This window comes from Octopus sinensis, linkage group LG23 (genome assembly GCF_006345805.1).
Source record: "Octopus sinensis linkage group LG23, ASM634580v1, whole genome shotgun sequence".
NCBI classification, from domain to species: Eukaryota; Metazoa; Mollusca; class Cephalopoda; order Octopoda; family Octopodidae; genus Octopus; species Octopus sinensis.
In genome coordinates, this window is record NC_043019.1 from 21,341,338 (window position 1) to 21,354,658 (window position 13,321).

At 32.9% G+C, this 13,321-nt stretch overlaps 1 protein-coding gene across 14 annotated transcripts in view; it reads right to left on the reverse strand.

The window, feature by feature from the left end:
* LOC115223391 (multiple PDZ domain protein) overlaps positions 1-13,321 on the reverse strand; it is a 758,365-nt gene that overhangs the window by 19,081 nt on the left and 725,963 nt on the right. The window contains exons 40-42 of one of the 14 annotated variants that reach the window (XR_005003540.1): positions 12,241-12,331; positions 11,551-12,178; positions 7,163-7,388 (exon numbers count right to left, since the gene is read on the reverse strand). The exons of 12 other annotated variants lie outside the window; for them this stretch is intronic. Coding sequence is in view for 1 of the 2 variants with exons in the window: in XM_036512490.1 (XP_036368383.1) it covers positions 7,336-7,388 (53 nt within the window). In the remaining variant the exon portion in view is untranslated. Of the gene's footprint in view, positions 1-7,162; positions 7,389-11,550; positions 12,179-12,240; positions 12,332-13,321 lie in introns of those variants that run through there. One more of the 14 variants, XM_036512490.1, reaches the window with a different exon arrangement.

Genomic DNA, 13,321 nt, shown 5'->3' on the forward strand with positions numbered 1-13,321 from the left:
AACATTATCTTATGGGTTGGAGCACAATACACTGAGTAGAGTCAAATTTATTACAATAACAATTGCTTCTAATTTAGGTAGAAGGCTAATAATTCTGAGAGGAGAGAGTTAGTCAACATCATTGACTTCAGTGCTTGGCTGATACTTTATGGATCCTGGAGAGGTGAAAGGTAAAACTGACCATGGTAGATTTTAAACTCAGAATGTTAAGAGCCAGAACAAACAATACAAGGCCTTTCATCTGACACTGTTATGATTCTTCCAATTATTATTGTTGTTATTAAGTCGGTGAACTGGCAGAATCATTAGCACACTGGGCAAAATGCTTAGCAGCATTTTGTCTCCTGCTACATTCTGAGTTCAAATTCCGCTGAGGTTGACTTTGCCTTTCATTCTTTCAGGTTCGATAAATTAAGTATCAGTAAAGTATTGGTGTCAATGTAATAAACACATCCCCTCCCCCAAAATGGTTGCTTTTGTGGCAAAATTTTAAACCATTATTATTATTATTATTATTATTATTATCATTATTATTATTGAAGTCAATGACCCAGCAGAAACTATTCATATAAACCCTGTGTAAAAATACAACTGATTAAAAGCATACCAGCTTTTAATCAGAGGTATAGTTTCATATACCCAGGACTATACAAACCAAGTGTATTTCCATTTTAAAGATAATTAGGTGCAAATTGTAGGCCTGTCTTTTCCCCGACAGTGCATAGTGTACCTAATACTACAGTATCCAATGTGTCCTTCCTCATTGACAGGGTGTAATTTGAGGGAAATTTGGTTACCATTTCTAGCAGACAGACTGTTTTGAAGCACTTTCACTTAATAGTGATGCTGTTAATATTGTTGTCGCTTAGCTCCAGGTCAGAGCTGACTAACCACAATCAAGATCAAATGCATTCCATCCATGCCCATCCTGTCTTTTATAAAGAAATAGTTTTAACCAAACTAGACTGCAAAGTATCCTTTCTTTTGTTTTTCTTCAGTTATTTTCTAGACACAAAGAGTATGAAATTAAGGAGATTTTTTAAAAATATTTCAAGCAAATTGACCAACCACACATAGTTCCCTTTATTGAATTATGATCTGACTGGAAATAGAAACGTATAGAATTCTTAAAGTTACTTTGCTGCTTGTGTGGTTTAATCTTTTATCTATAATGTGATGGTAATGGAATCGGATATGAGAAAAAAAAAGAGTATGTGTGTGTATTTCTTTACACCTGCCAGTCTGTATGCATGTATGTATATGTGCTTGTGTGTCTGCTTTCATTATTATCTCCTGATCTACATAAAATGTCTCTTACTTACTACCCCCCACCTTATACTGAACGCACACGCGTGTATGTGTGTGTGTATGTATGTATGTGTGTATGTATGTTTATCATTCTGAAATTGCTTTCAGCACATAACATTCTGAATAATAATAATAATAATAATAATAATAATATATGACTAAATTGGTAATTTCAATAAATGATACTGTTTATGTAGCTTGTAAGTTTATGTGATGATATCAATATATAAGCATATGTCTGCAAGTGAATGTATATTATATATATATACACACAGACATATATATATATATACATATGCATTTATATACATATATATATACATATATCATCATCGTTATATGATGATATGTGTGTGTGTGTGTATGTGTGTGTGTATATATATATGTATGTATATATATATATATATATATATATATATATATATATATATATATACACACACTCACAAACACACACACATATATATACATATAAAATGATTCATCCTTATTATATGATGATATATATGTGTGTGTATATACATATATACATGCATGCATACATACATACATACATGTATGCATACATACATACATACATAATGCATACATACATACATAAATACATACATATATAATGCATGTATATCTGTGTATATGAACACACAGATTTTCACGTTCAGTCTCCACCACCATCACAACCATCATCAACAACAAGAAGTTCAACAAGCAATAAGCTTCTTTTTCTCTCTCCACTCTCCCCATTCACCAAAGTATTTTAAAATGCCACGAGAAAGTGGATTTGAAATAGGAATTGGTAAAATCAGACAGAAATGGACCAAAATATTTAAAGGAAGTAAAGTAAACAGTGTCGCTATTAACTTACAGAACAGAGATATTCTTTATCGATCACACACTAAACAGGAGAATTGCTTTATTGATCCGAGTCAGCAGTGCTAGAGGATGGCTGACCAAGTCTATGTTTAGTTAGAAGGGTTGGCACTCCAATTAAGAACGTGTGCACGACCTTGATGAGGTGATTGGATAGATGGAGGGTCTGGTGTATAAGTCAATAGGGAAGATGGGGTACAGGTGGATAGGGAGAAAGTTTTTGCAGGCATTGATCTTCCTCGTTTCAGTTCATCTTTTGTGTTGCCTGCAGTGGTTGTGAGTCGTCATAATTGTTGTTGTTGTTGTCAAAGGAGATGATAATTACGATGAAGATGAGAATAATGGTGATGATAATGATGATTATTATAATGATTGTGATTATTGCAACAATGGGGATGATTAAGGTGAGAAGAAGGTAAGAAGCAGCAGAAGCAGCAGCAGCTACCATTATTGATGCCGTTGATGAAGAACTGGTGTTGATATTACAGAGACATGTGATATTTTGATATTGAATATAGAATCGAAGATGAGGCCATTCAATTTCTGTTAGGCCTTTGCAGGTCATGTTATATTTGTGAGCCAGTCAACATCTGCAGGATAGGAAGTGAGCAGGAAGGGATTTTGCGAGGGATGATGTTCCAGGAAGGATTATTGGGCATAGTGATGGATTATCATTGTACCTAGTAGTGAGGGTGATGGGAAGGACATAACATAGAAGATGAGAGAAGGAGATATGAATGGATTAGGAGTACCTGAGCCACATTTGAGGAACAGAGATCATTACAATAGTGATAAAATAGGCAGAAAGAGGAGACAGCATCCCTGTGGGCCAGAGGGTGAAATGTGTCTGTGTGTGATTTTTATATGAATGAGTCGGGTAACGCTTTTTCTGGATGTGGCCTATGCTGATTGTGTGACGATGACATTGTTGTTGATGCTGGATCTCATTGCTGTTTAAACCCCAATCAACCCATAATAATATATTTATTGAATAAAGTCATGAAAAGTATCATTAATGACCTTAATCAGAGGAGGAAAAGCAGGAAAAATGTCTCCTCTTTTAGGGTTTTTGAGACCAGAAGAGTAAAAGAGAGGAAGCTATTGATGTCCACACAGTACAGAACTGGTCTGAACACTCATAAAAATATGGACTGTGTTGAATAAACCTAAACAGTTAAAAGGTGACATTAAACTGAGTGACAGATTAAGTTAGAAAAATTAGTGGGGTGAGAGAAGAATGAATTAAGAAGCAATCAAAATACTTCCAAAATAAACTGGAAAGGTGAGACTCAATATAGTTGCCTGACCTTCTAGAAATCTCCCTAAAATCCATGTTTTGTCTTAACTATCGGTCAGTCGTGAAACATATACATATCATACCTTGTTTACATTTCTTTACAAGGAAGGGAGGAACTCTCTAATGTGTGAGAGAAAATTCTAACCTCTTCTATCATTTGTTTTTATTCTGAATGGAATCATTACAAGACTTGGATTTTGTTAAGAGTTCAATAAAGAAGGAATATTTTAGATAATATAATATAGTCACTGGTCACTGATATGTGGAAAATGGGATGGTCATGGCTGGAATATCTTTAACCTAAGGACTTAGTAATAAGAAAGAAGGCAGCATCCACAACCGTTTCCTAAAGCATCTGGGAAATGCTAAAAAGCACCCGAGCACAAGGTGATGATTAAGACTATCACCTCCAAAATAAGTACAATCCTTCTGAGAGGCTACACACTCCCCATCTCCGGAATTCCACTAGCAAGACTTTGGTCAATCCAACTGTATGTTACGGTAGAAGACACTTGTCCCAAGAAACTGTGCAGTGGGACTGAAATCAATCCTAAAACTATGCAGTTGCAAACTGAATGTTTTAACCATACAGTCATCAGGGATGACCTAAGACTATGCAACAACAACAATTATTGAGTACTATTTCACAAGACTGTCTCTTAATACTGAGCAAGCGGAGAGAGTATCTTAGAACTGTTAGGCCTTTATTGTTTTCTAATAGTGCTGGTGACATGTCAAAGACACCTGTACAAGTGACATGTAAAGGAACCTGTGCTGGTGACGTGTAAAAGGCACCCATGCAAGTGATACGTAAAAGGTACCCATACTGGTGATACAAAAAGAGATCGATGCCAGTAACATGTAAAAGACACCCAGTACATTCCATAGAGTGGTTGGCATTAGGAAGGGCATCCAGCTGTAGAAACCAAACCAAAACAGACAATTGGAGCCTGGTGCAGCTTCCTGGCTTACTAGTCCCAGTCAAACTGCTTTACCCATACCAGCATGGACAATAGCCATTAAATGATGGTGATGTTGAATAGTGTTTCATATCAAATTTAAATATTTTCATTGCTTAACCAGAGGAAGAAAGGAAGTACTTATGGCCTTTTTGTAGAGCTCTGAAGGTTGGTTGTGAGGGAAGGAAAGAAGCCATCACCTCTCAGGGGTTACTATAGTAAGAAACGGCACATGATGGTATCTCAAACCACTGACCTGGTCTGAATGCTTACAACAGAGAGGACTATACTGAAGGTACATGAATGCCAGATGGTGGTGTTGCTAATCTGGGCAATGGAAGAAGTCAGCTACTTAACAACATGTACAATTCATTTGAGAAGCCCTGTACAGTTTCCACTCACAAAGTTTGATTCAACCTGAAACTATGGCAGAAGACTGTCCTTGTGTGCTATGTAGTGGGGCTGAACTTGGAATCACATGATTGTGAAATGAACTTCTTAATCATATAAATATACCTTAATAAACATAGTAGTAAAAACAGATTTTAAAAATGCAAACTAAAAAAATTAAAGGAAAAATAATAATTAATGAAAAATAAATGGAAAATATAAAAGAAATAAAATTAAAAAATATAAATGAAAACTAAAATAAATTATTTTGTGTGAATTTCTAAGATGAGGAATTACCATTATTGTACATACATATATTTGGGACAAGTGTGTTTTTATCTTGGTTGTTATAACAACAAAAGTTTCAGCCATATTCTGACCATATTCAAGTACCTGTTGTTATTTTTGGCAATGTTCTCAAAATTTTGAACCAATTATTCAATCCAAGGGGCAAGGGATGTACCCTCATTGATTGACTAAAGGTTTCACTTTGTAATTTTGAGAATTTATTAAATACAAGCAGCTCAAGAAGCTTGGAAGGTACACTGAAACTTTGTGACTGTCTCAATCAAGGAATGAAAACTAGTTGAGAATTATCAAAGTAAAATAAACACCTCTAATGATTTAATTGAAGTGAAATGAAATAATCTAAACATTTAAAATAGTTGATTTAAAAAATTGCAACCAAAAAGAAAAAAAAAATTATATCTTTTGTGAATTGATCAAGAAATGAAAGAAGAAAATTTTTCAGAAATTTCTGGTAGTTTTCTAATAAGAATTTTAAATTTTGGCACAAGGCCAGCATTTTTGCAAGGATGGGCTAGTTGACTACATCAACCCCAATATTTGACTGGTACTTTATTTTATCAATCCTGAAAGATGAAGCGCAATGTTGATTTTGGTGTGAATTGGACTCAGAACATAAAGAGCTAAAATAAAAATAATAATGATGATGATTTTAAATTTTGGCACAAGGTCGGCAATTTTAGAGGACAGATATTCAATTACATTGACCTCAGTACTTGACTGGTACTTTATTTTATCAATACTGAAAGGATGAAAGGCAAAGTCAACTTTGCTGGTACTTGAGCTCAGAACATAAAGATATAAAAGGAATGCCAGTGAGCACTTTTTGTTTGATGCAGTAATGATTCTGCTAGCTCATTACCATAATAACAATAATAATAATAAAAACAATAAATCACGCCAAAGTCAACTATGACTTTCACCCTTTCAGGATCAATGAAATACAATACCAGTTAAGTACTGGTACTTAACTGGTATCAACTAAATCTCTTCTTCTCATAAATTGCTGGCCTTGTGCTTACATCAGGAGTCATTATTAGTATTATTATTAAGGTGGTGAGCTGGCAGAACTGTTAACATGTCAGACAAAATACTTAATGACATTTCGACCATCTCTCTCTGTTCTGGGTTCAAGTTCCTCTGAAGTTGACTTTGCCTTGCATCCTTTCAGAATTGATAAAATGAGTACCAATTGAGGGGTGGGGTCAATATAATCACCTTACCTCCTCAACTGACCTTACTGGCCTTGTGCCAAAATTTGAAACCATTATTTTTATTATTATTATTATTATTATTATTATTTTGTTTGCTGAATTGTCAAACCTGATTGCCTAATGTTCAAAGAAAGAAGAAAAAAATAAGATGCAAAGAACAAAAAAGTTAAATAGAAAAAAAAAGAAAAAATTTAAACAATTTTTTTCCATTCATTAAGTTAAAGGAAAGAATATTAGACCCACCCCCACCATCAAGTTGAGTTTCATTGCATTGTGATGTGATATTGTGTTGTGTTGTATCATACCACACTCTGCTGTACAAGTGTTTCACTTCTGTGTTATTGAATATCACCAATTCTCAGGGGATTTTTTTTTTTACAGCTCTGACCAGGGTGGTGGGTGGGGTGGTGTAGAGGGTGTGAGTAAAAAGAAGAAGAAGTAAAAATTCTTAAGATGCAAAAAACAAAACAAAAAACAAAAACAAAAAAAAACACAACAAAAATAATTCAAAATAAATAAATAAAAAATTTTTTAAATACCATGCAGAATTAAAGAACAAAAAAAAAATCGATAGCAAAAAGAAGGATCATACCGAGAAATAAAAAAAAAAAATCATTATCATTACTATTATCATTTTTGCTTGGTTTCTAAGATTGGATAACATGCCAAAAATCTTTCCAGCAAAATTATCAACTCACTTTAAGGAAAAAAGATAGTATTTGTTCAATTACTGCTTCATTTTGCTCTCTTTATTTCTCTCTTTCTCTTTATATATATATATATCAGATTTCTCTCAAGTTCTTTCAAGGTGGGGTGTATTTAATTCTTCTTCTTCATATATATATATATTTTTTTCTTTCATTTAATGTATATATTTTTTTCCAATCTGAATTTTTTGATTTTTTTTTTTTTCATTTTTATAGTTGTTCTTGTTGTCCCCCACAGACCATAAAAAATGACAGGAAATCATTTATATAGAAAAAACAGCCAATCATTTCCTTTTGTAAAGCCACTGAATGTTGGTAATATGGTGTAATATCATTTCTGTAAAGTGCAAGAGAAGTGGGGATAGAAATCAAAATTTAATTATAATTGATAATAATCAATTAATGTTATTTACAAAGTCATCTAAAATTTACATCAATCATCAATCTTTCTCTGGCTCTCTTCCATTTTTCTCTCCTTCATATTCATCTTGTTGGTATTGTTGTTCCACCCCACATCATCCCTAAATCAGAACTATGGTGAAAAGACATTCCTGCCATGATCATTCCATCTTTATTTCCTTACATACTGTATTGAGGATCACATTATCCAAAATGACCTTTATTTTTAAGATGTAAAGTGTGATATGAGAGAGATTAGGCTGTTAATTACAGCAGGTCAAGTAACGATAGAGGAGGTCAGTAATTAGCTCATAACTATGATAATTATTGAGAACTACATCATTCCATGTGTTTTTTCTTTTTAAGATGTTACAGTATGATTTGAGGTAAATTTGGCTGCTACTTTTAGCAGTTTGACTGTACTTATAGTTTGTATCTCACAACATCTTATGTATACTAGCATGTGCGTGAATAGTTGCTAATCTAGTTCTTGAGCTAAACACTTCATTTCACGATGCTCCATTCCACTCAGATGGCAAAATTGAGTAATCCTGCAACAGACCAGTGTCTCATCTGGGGAGGAACATATACATCAGAGAAACTGGGAAACTGGCCCTATGCTCCTTATGGAGTAATGTAGACCAACCACGTTTCATGTTCAGATATTACAATAATCAATTAGGTGTGAATAGCAGTGAAGTGTACTATCTAATATATATATATATATATATATATATATCCCCCATTTGATTTATATGGATAATACCATACAAAACTCTGGTGCTTTTAACTTAAGTACCATATTCATATGAATCTAAATTTTGCTGAACTTATATATATATGTATATATATATATATTATATAATATATATATATATGTATGTATATATATATATATATATGTATATATATATATATATATAATATATATATATATATATATAATATATATATATATATATGTATGTATATAATATATATATATATATATATATATATACATACACACACACACACACACATATATATATATATATATATATACACATACATATCATCATCATCATCATCGTTTAGCGTCCGTTTTCCATGCTAGCATGGGTTGGACGGTTCTACTGGGGTCTGTGAAGCCAGAAGGCTTCATCAGGCCCAGTCAAATCTGGCAGTGTTTCTACGGCTGGATGCCCTTCCTAACGCCAACCACTCCGTGAGTGTAGTGGGTGCTTTTTATGTGCCACCTGCACTGGTGCCAGACAGAGCTGGCAAACGGCCACGAACGGATGGTGCTTTTTATGTGCTACCGGCACGAGGGCCAGGCAAGGCTGGCAATGGACACAAAACGGGGCGGTGCTGGCAACGGTCGCGAAACGGAAAGTTCTCTTACATGCCACCGGCACGTATATGTATAAATATATAAAGAGTTTATGTCAAACTTAGATTTCAATCTAGGCTCTAGTAACAAGTGAAGACCTGCTGTTCAATGGGAAAGTACTCATAGGCAGATGTTTTTCATGTATGCATATGTGTATAAGTTGCTATAATATAGACCTTTCTTTTTTAAGGGATCATAGTATGGTGGTGGGTGGAAGCAACTGAAAATATAAATGAAAAGAAACAAAAAACGAAATAAAAGAAAGAAAAGAAAAAATAGGGAAAACAGAAAGTGGGGATCAAAAGGCCTCTGACTTCAAATATTAAAAACTGAAACTTAAAATAAAAAAAAGGTGTAAATTGGAAGGCAAAGGTAAGTAGTATTTGATGCTGCACCAGGATGAATTAAATTGATTTTTGTGAAAAGAATTTTGACTGATACAATATTTTTTTGATAGATTAATTTTTGACATATATTCACTGAGTGAAAAAAGATTACTTCAATAATATTTTGTTTGTTAATCCATATGAGGATAGATGGCCATCACATTCACATCATTGATGGGTTTCAGGAGTTAAACAGCGTACATGAGAGTGGCTGACAAGTCCAAGACAAGAATTTGGTAGAAAATTGATGCATGTGTGAGGTGTGATAGTTATAGATGTGCATGTATATTACTGTGTCTATGTGTAGGCATATATATACATATATAGACATCAGTCATTCAACACACAAGAATATTCATTATCATAGCCAAGAAAATTACATGCATCACAAAATATAAAGAAGTTGACCTTGTTTATACATACATATGTATGTATGTACATATATATGTATGTATGCATATATGTATACACACACACATATATATAAACAACAAAAACATAAATTGCAAGCTGCAGTGCTTATCTCAATAAGGTGTACATGTGTGTATACATTTACATACATAACGATATGTGTGTGTGTGTGTGTGTTTATAAACATATGTATATAATATGTACACATGTTTATAAATATGCATACAAACATATATATATATATATATATATATATATATATATATATATATATAGGCGCAGGTGTGGCTGTGTGCAAGAAATAATGCTTGACCACATGGTTCTGGGTTCAGTCCCACTGTGTGGCACTTTGGGCAAGTGTCTTGTAATATAGCCATGGGCCAACCAAAGCCTTGTAAGTGGATTTGGCTGACAGAAACTGAAAGAAGCTTGTTGTGTGTGCGTGTATGTATGTGTGTGTGCGTGTGTGTGTGTCTGTGTGCCTTTGTGTCTATGTTTGTCCTTTGTCACCACTTGACAATTGCTGTTGGTGTGTTTATGCCCCTGTGACTTAGTGGTTCAGCAAAAGAGACTGATAGACTAAGTACCAGGCTTAAAATTCTTTTGACTAAAATTCTTCAAGGTAGTGCTTCTGCATGGCTGCAGTCTAATGGCTGAAACATATAAAGGATACATACATACATATATACACATATACATACATACATATTTTGCCATGTTGGACCACTGAATTCAACATGTTTTTTTTTCAGTCTCTATTTATTTTCTCTTATTCCTTTCTGTTGAAGATTGTAGGCTGGAAACGTTTTTCTAAGAATTTGAACAATATATATATATCATCATCATCATCATCATCGTTTAACGTCCGTTCTCCATGCTAGCATGGGTTGGACGGTTCGACCGGGGATCTGGGAAGCCAGAAGGCTGCACCAGGCTCCAGTCTTATCTGGAGCCTGGTGCAGCCTTCTGGCTTCCCAGATATATATATAAAACTGAGTTTTATTATGACAATCAACTAATTGTCACATATTATATTTATAGATAAATTCCTTTATTTACATAATATCGAGGTCTCATTCATTCTTTTGTTGTCATATTATTATTATTATTAATATATATATATATATGGGGTTTAAAATTTATGACAGCTGTTTTGGTAGAATTATATTGATGTTTTCATAGATTACATCATAGCATATAATCCACCATCTTCAGGTAAAATTTTAAACAAGTATCAAAAATGTGAGATAATACTTTGATTATGACAAATCCAACCAACTTTGATGGATAACTCACTATGAACTCAATGTACCTAGCAATTTTTGGCATCCTACTTGCTGATGTGCCTAGATTCTGTTAAATCTTATATCTATCTATCTATCTATATATATATATATATATATATATATATACACACACACACACACACACAAATGTAAATGTGTATGGTCAAATTCTGATACATGATGGCTCCAGGAAACATCTAAAATACTTTCTTGGAGCAATATGTGATTTGCCTTTGAACTTTTCGGGAGTTGAAGCTATCCTTAACAGAAATCAAACTCCGCCCTAATTAACAAGCTTCTGTACTGTTTCCCTCTGTTAAGTTTCACTCAGGATATATCAGACATTCCAAGAGACTTCAGCCCCAGATGCTGCGCAGTGGGATTGAGCCCAGAACTATGTGGTTATGAAGCTAATTTCTTAACCGCAAGGTCATACTTGTGTTTGTGTGCATGTATGTCTGTGTGTGCATGTGTTTGTGTGTATATATATAGACATATAAATGAAGACAACAAGTGTTTGTAAACCAAAAAGTTATATAAATAAATACGTCTGCATAAAAAACAAGACAAAAGAAGTATAGAATAGATCACAACAACATCAATAATAATAACAACAACAACGATAAGTATATGAAGGTTGCTAACCTTAGCAACTATTCCAGCTCACTAGAAAAGCTTATTTTTGCTTTACTTATTTACTTTTGTAAAGGAATCTGGCTGCTCTATGATTTGTATGATACCAGGATTGTACATGTTTTAAGGGGTGCACTTTAGGAAAGGCAGGGGTGGATGGGTGGATGGGTTGGGTAAAGGTAACATGGAGGACAGTGGCTTGTGATAATTATTTAATATTTATGATTTGTAAGTTGGGACAATTTCTTTTGTAGTTTCAATAATGAAAAGAACCAAAAAAAATGTACTAAGTGAGATGAGTCGAAACTTTCATTGCAAGCTTATTTTAATTTTGTTTTTAATTGTAGCTATTACTATTATTATTATTATTATTATTATACAGAACTGCAGGAAACTCTAGAATTTCATGTGGGTGGGTGGGTGGTGGCAGATGGGAAGAAGAATGATTCTGGACTCGCTTATTCTTTTTTGTTTTGGGATTTTTGATTTTTTGAAATTTTTTTTTAATTGGAAACAATTTTTTTGTTTTACGTCATTATCGTTACTATTATTATTTACATATAAATGACATTAGTAATGTCTTATCTCAGATAGAAAATTGTAGATGAGAGAAAGGATTTGGGGTGGAATATATATATATATATAATATATATATATATATATATATATATATATATTATATATATATATATATATATATACATATATATATCATTGGGAAATAACAAGTTGAATTTGTTAGAGCAGCAAGATATAACCCATTATTAGTAGCTTTTAGAAGAGGGGAGACCACCTGTTTGGAGAAAAGAAAGGTAGACATAGAAAAATCAGGATACATCAAATGGTTGATTAACAACAGCAGCAATAACAAAGAGCAAAATAAATGTTGTCATAGACCTGTAAGAAATACTTCAAAGATAAAAAAAAGAGAGCAAAAAGAAAAAAAATTGCTTATAATGAATGAAAAGAGAGACAATTATCAACTAATATATATATATATATATATATATATATATATATATATATATGTATTTACACAAACCAATGTTAAATGATGATGATATGTAAACATACCTACATACATATATACATAGACAAATACAAGCACATATATATATATTATTCTTTAACAAAAAAAAGTAGTGATAGTGGCTTTGAAGTTTTGGCCTACCAAACAATCTTTAGACCATCCAATGATGGCTTAGCAAGCCAAGACATCAGTCACTGTCACCACTCTTCTTGTAAAAATATAAATATGTACTGTACAGAAAGTATGGAGTAATCTTTCAGTTTAATGTAAAAAGGTCTTATTATAACGTAACATAAACACAAACATTTATATATATATGTCATATTTGCAGGAGAGGAATCTGGAAAAGGATTTAATATAAAGTAGAGAAATCAAGATAAAACATGTAACTTTTGTTTATTGGAATAATTCATAACTCCTGTTATAGATTCTGACTGAAAGAAGGGGGGAAAAAAAAACTGGCAAAAATTCTCAACAAAGAATCATTGGTAATTGGTGATGTACTAACTTTAACAAATAGTATTACATAATCATTTCTAGTACAAGGTAAAAAAAATCAGAATATTTTATCTAGTGAGTGAAAAATGTGTGAAAAGAAATTATAGTTGAGTCAGTCAACCTCAGTGTATGACTGATACTTAGTTTATCAATCCTGGATAGAATGAATGTTAAATAATCATTTGTAGTGTAGGTTAAAAGACCAGAATATTTAATCTAGTGGGTAAGAGACAGAGAGAGAGAGAGTGTTATAGT